The sequence below is a fragment of the Girardinichthys multiradiatus genome, chromosome 12, assembly GCF_021462225.1.
Source record: "Girardinichthys multiradiatus isolate DD_20200921_A chromosome 12, DD_fGirMul_XY1, whole genome shotgun sequence".
Classification (NCBI taxonomy): domain Eukaryota; kingdom Metazoa; phylum Chordata; class Actinopteri; order Cyprinodontiformes; family Goodeidae; genus Girardinichthys; species Girardinichthys multiradiatus.
This window is the reverse complement of record NC_061805.1, coordinates 20,487,189-20,503,817: the sequence shown is the minus strand read 5'-3', so window position 1 is coordinate 20,503,817 and position 16,629 is coordinate 20,487,189. Positions and strand designations below refer to the sequence as shown.

General features: G+C 38.3%; 1 protein-coding gene across 1 annotated transcript; it reads left to right on the top strand.

The window, feature by feature from the left end:
• The first annotated feature begins 7,167 nt into the window (after positions 1–7,167).
• On the top strand, positions 7,168–15,268 carry fsta (follistatin a). The gene is made up of 6 exons (XM_047382438.1): positions 7,168–7,387; positions 8,526–8,723; positions 8,882–9,100; positions 10,709–10,933; positions 11,951–12,181; positions 14,151–15,268. The coding sequence occupies exons 1-6, from the start codon at positions 7,294–7,296 to the stop codon at positions 14,237–14,239; spliced, it is 1,056 nt and encodes a 351-aa protein (XP_047238394.1). The 5' UTR covers positions 7,168–7,293; the 3' UTR covers positions 14,240–15,268.
• Positions 15,269–16,629: the final 1,361 nt, after the last annotated feature.

Genomic DNA, 16,629 nt, shown 5'->3' with positions numbered 1-16,629 from the left:
AGCCTGGAGGTGTGTTTGGGGTCATTGTCCTGTTGAAAAATAAATGATGGTCCAACTAAACGCAAACCGGATGGAATAGCATGCTGCTGCAAGATGCTGTGGTAGCCATGCTGGTTCAGTATGCCTTCAATTTTGAATAAATCCCCCACACCATCACACCTCCTCCTCCATGCTTCACGGTGGGAACCAGGCATGTAGAGTCCATTGGTTCACCTCTTCTGTGCCGCACAAAGACACGGTGGTTGGAACCAAAGATCTCAAACTTGGACTCATCAGACCAAAACAAATATTTCCACTGGTCTAATGTCCATTCCTGGTGTTCTTTAGTCCAAACAAGCCTCTTCTGCTTGTTGCCTGTCCTCAGCAGTGGTTTCCTAGCAGCTATTTTACCATGAAGGCCTGATTCACACAGTCTCCTCTTAACAGTTGTTCTAGAGATGTGTCTGCTGCTAGAACTCTGTGTGGCATTGACCTGTTCTCTAATCTGAGCTGCTGTTAACCTGCGATTTCTGAGGCTGGTGACTCGGATGAACTTATCGTCCGCAGCAGAGGGGACTCTTGGTCTTCCTTTCCTGGGGCGGTCCTCATGTGAGCTGGTTTCTTTGTAGCGCTTGATGGTTCTTGCAACTGCACTTGGGGTCACTTTCAAAGTTTTCCCAATTGTTCGGACTGACTGACCTTCATTTCTTAAAGTAATGATGGCCACTCGTTTTTCTTTACTTAGCTGCTTTTTTCTTGCCATAATACAAATTCTAACAGTCTATTCAGTTGGACTATCAGCTGTGTACTGTCTCCACCTCCTGCACAACACAACTGATGGTCCCAACCCCATTTATAAGGCTTGAAATCCCACTTATTAAACCTGACAGGGTACACCTGTGAAGTGAAAACCATTTCAGGTGACTACCTCTTGAAGCTCATCAACAGAATGCCAAGAGTGTGCGGAGCAGTAATCAAAGCAAAAGGTGGCTACTTTGAAGAACCTAGAATATAAGACATATTTTCAGTTTTTTCACACTTTTTTGTTCAGTATATAATTCCACATGTGTTAATTCATAGTTTTGATGCCTTCAGTGTGAAGCTACAATATTCATAGTCATGAAAATAAAGAAAACTCTTTGAATGAGAAGGTGTGTCCAAACGTTTGGTCTGTACTGTATATATACATATATATGTGTGTGTGTGTATAAATGTGTATATATGTATGTATATATATGTCCCAATAAGGCTCGTTTGTCAGATTAAAAGTAGGCCAATATTTCTGTATTAAAAATATTTTTCTTTTTTTTTATTGGTCTGATATTCTAATCTTAAATGTCATGTTTTCATTAGCCTTAAGTGGAAAATCATCATGAGGCCTTGAAAGTATCAATCTGTGTTTAATTAATCTACATAATGTGCTTCACTTAGTGAACTGAGTTACTAAAATAAATAATTTTTTTCAATAATGTACTTAATTGACTATGACTGTGTATATACCCTTTTTGATTATGTTGAAAACATGTATTGGCACAGTTTTGACATAAGGTGGCAGCAAAAAGCAGATTATATTTTCTCTTAAACATCTGAACCCTATGACATGGTGATGTTTTCAAATAAAAAATGCAAATTTTTCTTTACTGTCATTTATCTCCTCTCCTGTTTCTCACTGGAACATCTTTAGATGCCCTGTCTCTTCTAGGAACACTGTATTGACATCTATATCTAAAACGTAACTAATTTCTTCACAGTTTTGATTGCCATGTTTACTCACTGTAAGGTTATTCTCACCCTTGACAGTCCTGGAATGTGTTTCTGGCTTTTTTCATTCTCACAGAGTCAACACCAGGATCCATCAGGCTTTTATATTAATGGAATATGCCATTTCTCTCTAATAAGTAGCATATTTCTCCAGGAGCTTGGGATCTGAGCCTCTACTCTTCAGACAGGGGTATACAAGGTTTGATAAATGGCTGAGCTGCACTATTTCACAATTACTCAAGCGGCACTGTGTTGGGAAACAGTTGTTAGATTCTATGTATAGGTGAACAGGGAACGATGCGGAAATACTTGGTGAAATGAGACACAGCAAAAGTTTTTGAACAAGTTTGCAACTTCATCCTTAGGGATATTATTCAGATGATTGGCAGCTAAGTGACCAAACAACTCGCCCCCACCACAGTGGGATGATTCCTGCAACATGACTGTAAATCAGAAATTATGTCACTGCATTGTTTTTTTTTTGTTTTTTTAACAGCAGACCTTCATTTGTACTTCCCAACTTTTATCCACAACTTTTTTAACTTACTCTAAGGCTTACAAGTTGAAGACTGCTTTTGATAAATAAGAAGATAACATTAAAGAAGAGTGTGAGGATGTCTGCTTCTTGAACTTCAAGCTTTCATCTTTTTGCAGATGATGAGGGTCAGCCTTTGCTAAAAATATAGGAGATCAAGTATCTAGGTGCCCTTTACCTTAGTGGCTGTAAGAGGAAGCAGCAGAAGGATGGATAGATCTGGGATTAATTTTCAGTAATCTTGGCATCGCTATAGTCGGTCAACGTTAAGAAAGATTTGAGCCAAATTGCGAAACTCTGGGTTATCTAGTCCATCTATGTTGTGACCCTCACTTTTAGTCATGAGACATTTATCATGACTGAAATAATGAGATCCTAGATACAAGTAGCTGAAATGAACTCCCTCCATTGAGGCCGGGCACAGCCTCAGAGACAGGGTAGTTCACAGTAGAGCTGCTGCTCTCCTCCATTGAAAGGAGTCAGTCAAGATTAGTGTGGGCATCTGATCAGGATGCCTGCAAAGGGAGGCATCCTGATCCTGATTGAAAGAATGAGCTGGAGAGTTCCCCTCGGTCACCTATTAGCCCTGCAAACTGATGTCAGAAAGCGTATCCCAATGGATAGATGGGTAGATGTAAAGCACTTTGATGAAGTTTTAACTTCCTCTGGTTTTTTTATATTTATCTTGCAAATACACAATAATTAAATCCAATAACCTTTTTCAAAAGTTGCCTCTATTAGCTCAGTTGTTCAGGCCTCTTTTACACCTTTTCTGTCCAATCCTCCTAACCATGACATCCTATCATGCGTTGGGTCTATATACTGAGAAAAGTGGACAAGACAAACTACCAGAGCAGAACAGTAAGTAAAAGACATGTCTTTTAGATGGAGACGGAGGGAAAAATTATAGCCAAGATCTGGCGCACCTACAAATATTAAATGGATCATGAGTCAGTAGTAGTTTTCACCAAACAGCCCTTTGGGAATTACTAATTTAGTACTGAAGTAATGTGTCAAGCTGTTATTTGGCAGATTTCTTTGATATTTGACTAAATAAATTTGAATTATTTTGAAATGCAATGTAATAAATGCAACCAGATAATACTAAGCATTTAGCTTTTTATTAGAAAAACTCAAAAGTCAATTGTCCAAATGTCAGTCATTCGCTGCAGTTCTACCATTCACACGAATATTTTATTTAGAATCATTTTGATCTGAGGTCAGGCACCCCGATCTTCCATTTGCTTGCGTAGTGTTCATGATTTCTGTACTACAGCTATCACTTCACAGCCAAAACAACCAGAGGTGCTCAAGAAAGTGCTCAAAGGGGCAACCAGATTGAGGTCGCTGATCATTTTGGGATGGAACAACAAAATTCAAAGCCACATAAGAATTGCTGGGGTTTTAATATGCTGTCATATATAGACTGTACAATCTGGGATTTGCCACCTAATGTGGGCCTAAAAAAATTAATGTTGAAGCATTGGAGGGGAGGTTGCAAGTTATAACGGGCTCCTCTGCCTACAGCAGTGTAAAAATGTGTCCAGACATCAGGAAATATTAAGAAACCTTAAATATTCCAAACACTCTAATTTCACCAGTTATCTTTGGCAGTAAACACAAGTACAAACATTATTTTCCAAGTTAAAGGATTTAACCTTTGATACAGATTTGTAATGACGCTCTGTTAATGACACTTCAAAGGGATTTTGCACAAATGTATCCAGTCACAGTAGTGGCAGATGAAAGCAACCTACCGTAGTGGGTTCAGATAACATATTAAGTTTTAATTCAACATAATGCAAAGTAAATGTCATTTCACAAGACAAACAGGTCCAATTCCTTTCCAGTCATATAAACCATTTCCGGTCCTATTTTAGTTCAGATCAATCCAATTAATTTTAATACACTCAAGGACAATCCAGTAAAGTCTCAAGCAGGAGGTCAGAGAGGATAAACTGCCTCCTCTTTTGTTTGCACATACTTTGTTTGCTGTGTTATAGAAACATAATTGACAGGAGTTTGCTCAGTGATGACCAATCATGACTCACTCTTAAGTTTTTATTTCAAATTCTACAGTGATGGGGAAAAGTATTTTCCACCTTATTGAGTTTTTCTGGGGCTTTTTGAGTCTCACTTCAATGTTTAGATCAAATACATTTTACTATCAGACAAAGATCTGAGTAAATGCAAAATGCAGTTTTCAAATTATGATTTATGAAGAGGTAAAAAGTGTAAAAAATGTTCTAACAATCCGGAAAGGGTTACAAAGCCATTTCTAAGGCTTTGTGATTACAGTGAACTGTGGTGGAAGCACGATTTCTCAAGCCTTAATGATGTAAACTGAAGCTCAAGCACCCTTGGATTATGCACCATAAAAATGATTCAGTAACTCAATCTCTGTATAGCTACAAAATGAGGATAGATAGATAGATAGATAGATAGATAGATAGATAGATAGATAGATAGATAGATAGATAGATAGATAGATAGATAGATAGATAGATAGATAGATAGATAGATAGATAGATAGATAGATAGATAGATAGATAGATAGATAGATAGATAGATAGATAGATAGATAGATAGATAGATAGATAGATAGATAGATAGATAGATAGATAGATAGATAGATAGATAGATAGATAGATAGATAGATAGATAGATAGATAGATAGATAGATAGATAGATAGATAGATAGATAGATAGATAGATAGATAGATAGATAGATAGATAGATAGATAGATAGATAGATAGATAGATAGATAGATAGATAGAAATAAAATTGGGTGATGATCACAAGCATTTAGTTGTATTAAATGTGTAAGGGGGCAAGTGCTTCTTCACAGCACTGTATATGTAAACAGGGTTTTGGTGTTCACTTCCACTTTAGATTCTTGATCTATACTTTTCTTGATTCATTGTTTGTCGAAGAGCAATGGAAACTGAATAACACATCACAGTAGCAATCCAATTTCCCCTCATGTGAATGTTCAACACACACCTAATAAAGCCACAAGTTAAGATTCATGACTTTTTTGCTGGAGCGGGGGTCAAGTACTGAAGCTTTAGAGGGATATGGCATTTAGTTTGTGATGATCAAAATGGACAAAAAAAAAACATTTCAGATAAACTGTAAATCTGTTATTTTGACAACAGACTTTGTTTCATATGATTAGCCATCAAAACAATCCACTTTATTGCTGTTAACGTCTGCTGTCTTTACAAGGGTTGAACAGGCAATAAATCCTAATGCAAAGCCACCAAGAATAACGTAGACAGGCTACACACCTTTGACAGCTTTACCAGAGAATCTAGTGCCAGTGCCACAAACCCTGGAGGTCACTCTTGACTAATACCTTTCTTTTACTACATTAAACCAGTCTTTAAAACCAACTTCTTCCACCTGCGCAATATCTTAAATATTAGATGCATTTTCACATAAACGTACCAAACAGACTTGTGTGTTGCATTTAAATTCTGCAAAAAGGTGTCCATAGAGTTCAAGTTGATCCAGTGAGGGTTCAAATTTGACCTGCGAAATTGAGTCGTATTTCTCCTTTCTAGGCATCATTTCACCAGCTCCTTTTACAATTATGAATTATGAATAACAAATCTTTCTTGTTGCATTCAAAGCTCCTCTAAATATTCTAGGATCATCCTACCTCCAAGATGTACTTATTGCTAACCCCCCTACACCCTACTCTGCTGTCAAGATGGAGGTCTACACGTCATCCCGACAATTTCCAGGCAAATGCAGAGCTTTTAGTTTTCAGACCCCTCTGCTGAGGAATCTGCAGGGACACTAACATATGTCAAAACGTTCCTAACTGAAAGAGATTGTATTCAGTATTTATTCATTCTTTTAGTTAAAGTACCTGAATTGTTTCCTGTACATTTTTTATTTCCTGAAATGAAAGACACCTCGGATAAATAACGCTGCTAAAGAGTAGGATCACACCGTCCTCTGCCTGGATATAAACGGATAATAAACTCCCGGATGCCTGGATCTCGCAGGCCAACGCTTTGCTCTTTACACATCAGAGCTGTGACCAGAATTCCGCTGAAGAGGTCGCGCAAGGACTTTCTGAAGTAGTTCAGGGTGTGTGCGCCTGTGTGAGTGGAGACCTCTCAGTGTGTGAGTTTCATTCAGTGAAATGCAACACCCCTGTTCTCCTCCGTCTGATGCCTGCCTCGGAAACAGGTTTGATTGTATTTAAAAGCCTGACCCGGGAGAGAAACCCAAACAACTGTCTGATCTAATATTAGCAGCGCGGCTGGCTGCAGACTACTACGAGTTCTATTATTGTCCGAGGCACGGATGTGCTCCTGAAGGCAACGCTCACCAAAAGATTTGCACTTTTATCCCCGCAGCTGATGGAAAGTCAGTTTGCACCAAGTGGTGTATTTTAACTTTAGGATGACAGTGTGACCGGACAAATCTGCTGGCTGTTGGCCATAAATGCGTAGCAATAAATGCCTTTATTATTATTATTATTATTATTATTATTATTATTATTATTATTATTATTATTAAGAATGTGATAATGAATATGCAGAAAATGTAAAATACTAAATGTACCGAATATATAATTATTAACACTTAAGAATAAAAATAAAAGACAGAAATGCTCTCCATCCAAATTTCAATCCTAATCCACTTCCAAATTTTTTTGCCCCTTTAATTTCCAAGCAAATCTGCCTCCATGATCCCATCCTGTTCCGTTCTCCAACGTACATTTCCGTGTTCTTCGCTTATCGCAGGAAGAGAAAGTTTACTTGTGTCACCTGATTGGGATTGAAAGAACTTTGGTAAGAAGAAAAAAAAAAAGAAAAACTCTCCCCACCCACACAGAAGAGAAGACCGCCCACCAGATACAGTCAACCCGAGACCCCTTATAGATTTAAAAAGAGAGGCTGCATTCTCAGACTGACACTTATTCAACACTGCCACCTTAAGCAGATTACTTTTGCGCTCGCCCGTGTCAAATACGTGCTTCACTTTGCCTATATCCATCATGTTTGGGATGCTCCAGCACCACCTTCACCCGGGCGTTTTTTTCTTCTTCTTCTTATGGCTATGCCATCTCATGGAAGATCAAAAAGTTCAAGGTGAGCTCTTTTTATTTTATTATTGATTTAATTTTTGTTATTTAAACTTTGCTCTCATTTGCAAAAAACGCCAAGGTGTGGGATATTTCGAAACTTTTCGCAGACTTCTCGTCCCCTTCTTCTCTACTGATAAAACTGCTTCTTCTTCAGACGTTGCGTGCATTCGGCGTATATAAAACAGGTGTTATGGTGTTGTACACTTTAAAGTGAGCCATGGCAAGTTTTGCAGCCCTCTCCGCGCACGCAGGCGCACGCGTTCGTGCCAAAATCATCTAAAGGCATTTTAAAGACGTTTTTTCGTGAACATTTTGTACTTAATTGTGCTTTCCTCTATCATACAGCAAACTTCCTCTTCGCCTGTGTGAGTTAATGGGTGAGGTATTTATTTATATATATATTTTTCTCTCACACACCCTTTCAGCTTTGTGCGCCAAAAACGCAATTTTAGATTTTTGATTGTGAAAAAGCAAGAGCAGGGCGGACTTTTCTGACTTTTACGGTTGTTCTATTGCAAACTAATCGAAGAGAAATCTGCCTTTAATATAAGAAACCCACCAGACGCATAATGTCATGCGTATCTGCGTCGCTGTAAACGTTCCACTCGTGCATGAATACATTATTTATGCTTTGCCACTAACAAATTTGCAATTTTTGAAGCTTTAAAATGCATTTATCTGTGTTTTGTTAATGAGCGCGCCACTGTCTGGCGTCTCTGCATGTCTGGGATACAGTAGACGGCAGTGTGTTCAGTCTTGTTGCAACCTATATACCTGAAGACTGGTTTTCGCCGTCTAGACGCTCCAGTTTCGGTCCGGTGGTAACAAGGACTCCCCGGGAATAAAAGAAACCCCCCGCCCCCCCCCCCACCCCCCCCACCCCTCCCACAGAAAAATATTCTTACTTTTTGGGGTTCGTGGCTACATTGTAAGGGCGGTCAGTCACAGTTGAAATAAGCAAAAGTTAAAAGTCTTGCAAGAAAGAGGGGCAAAAAACAGACAAAATAGCGTCGGGAGGGCGAAAGAGGAGGGAGGGCGCTTCTCGGATAATGCGGTCTGCGTGTGTGTGTCTGGTGCGTCTTGGTCAGCGGTTAGACGCTCAACGTGCGATATTACAGTTATTAATGAATTGTCATTTGCAGCTGGAAACTGCTGGCTGCAGCAGGGAAGGAACGGGAGGTGCCAGGTGCTTTACATGCCCGGAATGACCCGAGAGGAGTGCTGTCGGAGTGGGAGACTGGGGACGTCCTGGACCGAGGAGGACGTCCCCAACAGCACGCTCTTTAGGTGGATGATCTTCAATGGCGGAGCCCCAAATTGCATACCTTGCAAAGGTGGAGGTGCACTCATTTTCCTCGGTTTTTCCTCATAAAAAACATAATGCACCTAGATTATCTGATTGGCGCATGCCGTCGTGCGTAAATTATAGCACCCGAAATATTTCAATTTTACTGCCAGAACTCTCTTCAGAATCTAATAACTTTTTTTTTTCTTTTAGAAAGCTGCGAAAATGTTGACTGCGGACCTGGCAAGAGGTGCAAGATGAACAGGAAAGGTAAGCCGCGCTGCGTGTGCGCGCCGGACTGTTCAAACATCACCTGGAAAGGACCCGTCTGCGGCTCCGACGGGAAGACCTACAAAGACGAATGCGCGCTCCTCAAGGCTAAATGCAAGGGCCACCCCGACCTGGAGGTGCAGTACCAAGGAAAATGCAAGAGTAAGTCAAACATACATAATCTCAATGATGTTTTAGCTGCGCCACCAAGCGGGAGCCTTACCTCCAGCCAGCCAGTTTAAAATGCAACGTGTTTATTTTAATAGGAGAGAACATGTCTCAATCAGTGGCAATTTATTAAATAAATAAATATAAACGTGTATTTATGTCCATGTAATTTTTAACTCATGCCACTTTGAAATATTAAAATCATTAAGTAATAACTTTTTTGTATATGTATATGATGAAAGCTTAAGAAAACTTCTGAAACTCTGTTTGGTTTTAGTGTACCACCCCAAACTTATCAGTGGCCCCCATCGGTTCACCCCTTTTGAAAACGTTTTGGAAGTGCTGCTGACCTGACCAAAGCATAACCAAACTAAGGGACTCCTTAAAGGGCCTGCCAGGCCAGCAGGGGGCATCCAAAAGAACAATTGATTAAATGTGATATGATCAACTTGGATAAAATACATAAATTATGATTGACAACTGAACCAAAAAACCTATTGAATTATGTTTTTAAAACATTCGTTCATTAAAAAGCCTAGCTCAATGAGCCTAGCCTCAATGTAGTATTAAAAATCTGCCATTCAACCTTTTGGTAAAAAATGTAATCGTTATATTGTGAACTTTAACAAATGTGACTTTATAACTGCTAACAAATGAGAACATGTGAACTCAGTGACCTTCAGAGGATGCAAAAAACTAGTTTAATATTTAAAATTACGATTCTAAAAGTAAAATAGCTAAATTAATCTGAATAATGGCAGAATAGCTTATAATGGCAACTTAAAATGGCATGCTGGTGAGCACTGTTTTTAACCCACACTTAACCCACAATCAGGTGTTTATCCAGGAATAGTTTCTGAACCACATAATCAGGGTGAAATAAACTGAGCTGGACTGATGAGATCCTAAAAATACCTTCTATTCTTTGGTTCACTCGCTGCAGTTCTCTTCCTAAACAGTAGGAGTCAACACTGACAAAGTGTTACCGCTCCATTTCGTACTTATGTGTTGCCATTTTGCTCATTCCGTTTCTACTTCCATTTCATACCTTTTAATAAGCTATGTACTTAAACTGTAGTGTTGAAGGGTTTCTTTTGCTATAGTAAAATATTTGTATGAATTATGGAGCCAAATGGAAAAAAAAAAATCTTAAATCTCTTGATTCAATTCAATTGTACTGTACATTGTTATCTGAAAACTGGTTATTGCACTTTATTCCCACTAGTTGTGGTTCCGATCTCTCTCACTGAGCAACCTCGTCGTGGTTTGTTGGAGTCATTGCCACTTATTCTAATTATAGACTCATACAGTTTAGTAAGTGGCTTGAAATCATCTATTGACGTGAACTGGTCAAATGAATTATTGATTGTAAAACAAAGACACATTTTGTCAAAGTCAACTCAACGAATCTATTGTTTTGCTCACCCTGGTTTTAAAACCTTTAAACTATTTGCATGGTGTAACTGCGGTGGCTGGTGGGTTCCTAAATCAAGTTTTGTTTACATCCCTATACAACCTTTGTCCAGCCCTGTATAAAAGAGATCACAGCTGTCTCTCCTCTTTGTCTCCTGTGTCATCTTTTTCCTTTGTTTGTGTCGCCAGAAACCTGCCTCGGCGTCCTGTGCCCAGGAACCACCACCTGCGTCGTGGACCAGACAAATAACGCGTACTGCGTGACGTGTAATCGGATTTGCCCCGACATGGCGTCGTCTCAGCACTACCTCTGCGGGAATGATGGGATCACCTACGCCAGCGCCTGTCACCTGAGAAAGGCCACCTGTCTCCTGGGCAGATCGATCGGAGTGGCATATGACGGAAAATGCATCAGTAAGTCTGCAACTGGATACAGGAGAGCGTGAGATTTAACACCCTCACTGCGCCTCCACAGTCTCTGACTTTGAACATGCTTTCAGTGCACTATTCGCTTCCAACCGTGTATTTTCACTGCCAACATTCCAGTTGGGAGGGGGTTAGACAGAGTTGGGGGGGTGTTTGGTAGTTTTTTGTGTTTGCTCAAGAAATGATAGAAATCTTATTATTTCCTGATGTTGGCAACTCTATCTCATGAGGGAGAGAGAGGAGGAGAGAGGAGGAAGGAAGAATGCTGGGGGCCATGAAGACATATTCCAAGATTTTAACCAAATAATTTCCTATCCAGATAGCAGCCACTCTAAGTTTTGTAGTGTGAAACTGCTCATTTGAAGCAATTTTCTGTTCCTTTCTGTACATTTCATCTTATAAGGTAGAGTTACGTTTGGATTCCATTTTTAGTAAACCCAGAAAATCTGCTGGTTTTTGTCATCCTGCTTATAAACTGTTCAGAATAAGTAATCTACTTAAAGATTTCCACTTTGTGAGTGAATACTAATTTAAAAAGGAGAGGACAAGCTGAAACGAATTTGGAACATTTATCTAAAGAGATTGACTAATCAATTGGCCAGATATCTGGATTAGACAAATTTCTCTTGATCAGCTCTGATCACAAGTCAAATACAAAAATAAATCTGAATTTTTCTTTAAACTGTTGCTCTCTCATGGAAACCTGCAGCACATTTGTTTCCCCTCTACATGTTAAAAGAAAAATGAATCTTCGAATAACAAAAACATCACCAAGTGATAAGTGGCCCCCATTTGACCACCCCTTTGATAACTTTCTGGACCACTCACTTCTATCAATGCACAAATATATGACAAAAGGAAAATAAGAGTCCTAAAAATCTGTTATGATTTCGTTTTGAACTCACCCACCCCTCAATATTTTCAATAGTCCCCATCTGCCCACCACTTACAAAATTTTCTGGAGGTTGACCCAGTTGCTGATTTCTTCGTCTTCTCTCCATCTAGAGGCCAAGTCGTGTGAGGATATCCAGTGCAGTGCAGGGAAGAAGTGTTTGTGGGACGCTCGGATGAGCCGGGGTCGCTGCTCGCTCTGCAACGAGTCCTGTCCGGAGAGCAGAACGGATGAGGCGGTGTGCGCCAGCGACAACACCACGTATCCCAGCGAATGTGCAATGAAGCAGGCTGCTTGTTCTATGGGGGTGTTGCTGGAAGTCAAGCACACAGGATCTTGCAACTGTAAGTAAGAAAAATAACAGAATGTGAAATATGAAACAAGAGATATAACCTACCCCCACCCCACCACCACCACCAACACCCCACCCCATCCAATCAAGAGACAATAGCCCCTGTTGCTTTTGCAAAACGAAAACCCTCTCCTGAAAGTTTCTGTTCATCCCAACTCTTCCCACATTTCCCTCACCAGCTACATCACTCCAGCTTTAGGAAGCAGAAAGGACTTGGAAATGGAAGAACTTGCATGATTGTCTTTGTCACAGGCTTTTGTTCCTGTGTTCTTAATTTTTTTTTTCTAAAATTTTAAAAATATTTGTTGGAGAACAAGTTAAAAAGAAAAGTGGCTGAAAGATTTAATCTTACATCAGTTTTTGCTAAAAGCCTGGGAGGAAAGATAATCTTATTAAATAAGCTCAAATACCAGAAGAGACCTAGTTTGCTTGTTGTGGTGCAACTCCAGAGCTGGCCCAAGGCACGAGGGAACTAAGTTGTTGCTTATGACACTCTGGCTAACAGGAGGCCCCCAAGAGAGCTTCAGTTTTCATCAAAAGTTAATCTTTGGATCTGGGAATGACAACGACCAATTTAACCATGTTCCAGTTGCAAATTGGAAAACCGGTGGAATTCGCTAATTGCTGTGCTCACTTACCAGGCTAACAACTATTAGCAGTATGGGTGGAAGGAGATACATTTCCACAGACCTACATCCATGAGCAGGATGTCATTTCAAAGGGCTTTACATGCTCTTTCGACTGACCTTGGGCTGGCTCTGGAAAACCCTTAAACTTAAACCTAGTTAGAGTCATAGTCATGCTAGTCGCCTGCTGAAGCAGGAAGCCTTAAGTCTCATGCAGTTTCTCATGCTAGAGATCACATTATCACAGCTTGTAAATTCCACACTCACATTGCTTGATTCCTACAAACTTTTTTTCTTTTTGATGTTTTGCTTTTTGTTGCTTTTGGCTGTAATCAATCAAACGCCATATAAATATTAGCTCACAACAAGCATAAGGTGATTATAACATTGGTGCCATGTTGGTATTGCATTAAAAAAAAACTTAATGAAGACCATTTTGGCACTCAGAAATCGGAAATATCAAACATACATTCCAGTTTCTGAATTTTTGGGAATGTCTTCTTTCTTATTTTCTTAGTTTCTTTCACCCATAAAAACCCTGTAAAGCTTTCTTTAAAGTATGCAATGGACTGGTGACCAACTTTATGATCACCTCATGAGCTAATTATAAATGTGACTTGTTACTGTGAGCAGGATAAGATCTTTTTTACCTGGCTTTTATTGTCTGCACTGTTGTAATTAAAGAAAATGTTTCAGATATTTTAAATCCACTTTAAAATAATGAGGGACCCTTTTTTTTTTTGTATTGTCGTTCTTGCGCTTGCTTGCGTGCTTCTTTTAAAAAAATGTAAATCTGTGTAAAAAAGCAAAAGAAAATACCTCAGAACTGTGTTGATTACATCTAATGCGTTTGCCACAGCCCTGGATGTTTGCGCCATGAACTGGCGTCATAACATGAAAAAAAAAGCAAAGTGAATTGGAGAGCCGAAGAGCACATTTTTTTGTATACTATGTGTGTTTGCTTTTCAGGATTCTGCCACAAACAGAACCGAGCTACTGGAACCATCAGCCCCAGTGTCCTTGTATCTGTGTAGCCCACCTTGTGACCCCCCCTTCCAACCTCCCATCCAAACCTTTACTTTAAACTTCATCCTATCTTTTTTCCCCACACTGTGGCACTGACGTGCTTGATTATATATATTGACACTATATAATTGGTGATTGTTGCAGACAAGTCACACAGACTCATTCTCATAAAAATTATCATTTAAACAACACAAAACCATAAAGAAAAAGTGTGATATATTTTAATGTGAACATTTTTAACATTCACTGATATTCTGCGCTGTTGTGGTCCATATTCATACAACAGCTACCATGTATTCTCCCATTTAGCCATTACAGAAGACCAGGAGGAGGATGAGGAAGATGGGGACTCAGACTACAAGGCCTATGTCCATTTATCTTCTCTACTGGATGGATAAACTCCCATCACTGTAGAGAGGGGAGCGTTTTTTAGGGCAAGAAATCATGTCCATACTGTACATTATGTGTATGCTTATTTATTTTTTAAGGAAAAAAGGAAGTATACATATAGTTCAGTCTGCTAGATGTTTATTTATACTATTTTTGTGTTTTATAATTTATACATTTACATTGTCAGGCATTCATTTATCATGATATATTCCCCATTTTCTTGTTGTTGTTATTTTACTTTTTTTTTTTACCATGAAGAATTATATCTGTCCAAAGAAAAACAGTGTTATTTATTTGTCATTTTACCATGTAAGTATATGTCATCTACAAGCTGTAAATTGCATTCTCTGAGCTGTAAAAAACCTGCTTGTTTCTGTCAAATCTCTATCACAGATGTTTATGTCACACATACGGAAATGCATGTTTAGGCTGTGAGTTTATTTATTCGGTATATATATCAATCATTTTATGTACATACATGGGTTTTTTTTGTTTGTTTACAACTATAATAACTGACCAAAGGGGTTCTCTCACTGGTATGAGCATTGCAAAGGGTGCAGGAACAAAATGGAACGAAAATAAGAGAGCCAATTGTGTTTCTTTTCTTATATTTAGAGTATTTTCTTTGTGGTTTCAGTTCTTTAGATTTTTTTAACCTGAAAGCATGATTCCACAGCATGTATGTAGTCTCACAGTGTTGAAGTGTAGTTCAGGCAATATTTGATCACTTCAGAAATAATGTGCCATTAACATTTGTTAGCTGTCCTTTTGCCAATGTTCTGCGTATTGCTCTCACAGAGCGACAGTAGGATTACTTTCTTGCAGTATTCTACTCTATACCAGACTCCTTTACATTGTTTATTTTCTTTTTTTTTCCTCTGAGTGCATTTTTTATTTTCAAACATCACCAGAGAAATACAAAATTCTGTTATGAATATATAGTTTTGTATTTTTATGTAAATGTCATATGTACATACAAAGTTTGATGGTATTTGTACAGATATGAATAGTGAAACAATAAAATCTTTTCATTATAACCTTTTCTGAGTCTGTTGTTTTTATTAGCAACATGCAATAGTTCTATTTCTAGAAGAAGGTTGACTTAAATATATTGTTATAGTTTTGATAATGACATGAACTTTAATTAACCTTTACATATTTGCAGCTCAAGGTGTTTTCTTTTCGATTTTACAAAAGTTTACATTTCTAAATGGCAAAACATTAATTATCTTTCATGATGAAGTACAGTGAGAAAAAAATTGTAGAGATTTTTTACAAGCCTATTAATAAACTATGATTAAAGAAAAAATGCAGAGCAAAGGCCTTTTTCCTAATATTAAAGATATAATTTTTCATGTTTTAATAGTTATATTTGAAAACTGACTAATTAATAAAGAACTGAATTTGTAAGTTCTGTAGAAAAAAACATCTAATAATCTAACCTTGTTGTGACAATAGCCACTTCATATTATTCATATGAAGATGCACTTTATTAATACAGATATTGAAATAAAATAAACAACTACATAGGTAACTGGTATCATACTTTTTTTATTATTAATAAACCGTTATTTATACACGTAGTCTCATTGAGAGACAAATTCTCATTTTCAAGAGAGAGGTGTTAGAACATACTTAAAAACCCATATAGAACAACAAAAGTAACTAAATTACAAAGTCAGTCAGTCAGTCATTTTCTACCGCTTATTTCATAGTGGGTCACGGGGGAGCTGGTGCCTATCTCCAGCAGTCTATGGGCGAGAGGCGGGGTACACCCTGGACAGGTAAATTACAAAGTTTCAATGTTTAAACAACAAAATAAGATACAAAAATTTAAAAGTTCAAATTTAAGAACAAGAGCAAGAACTTTGTGACATTGTTCCAAGATTATTTAAACGAGTAATATAATCACTGAAAGAAATTTAATCTGACAGTTTCAGTTCCTGTTGAAGATGATTCCAGGTTGAAGGTGCAGAGTAAGAGGCTGTTCTTCCTAACTCTGAAGCAGCACAGAGAGTAATAACATCCTGGCATCGTGGACTTCATCTGGTGTGTTTAGCTGACATGTAAGAGGACAAATACAGAGGCCATAAACAAGGAATGGATTTGTAGATTAAAATGTGCCAAGGAAAAACTCTACGCAGGGACAATGACGACCAACTAACTAAAGAATACAAAGTGCAAGGATGGTAAGATATCTCCATCTAGTTATGAATCTCAGCGCTCCATGATAAGCTGAATCTAAGAAATTAAAAGAATTATGTGAGGAAATCAGAAATAAAATGTATCCATAATTATTAACAAGGTTCCAGAAAACAATCATGAATAATGAAAAGGGTGGAATGGATGTAAATTTACCAAAGAATAAATGGTTTGAGGCCTCATTGCATGTAGTTTT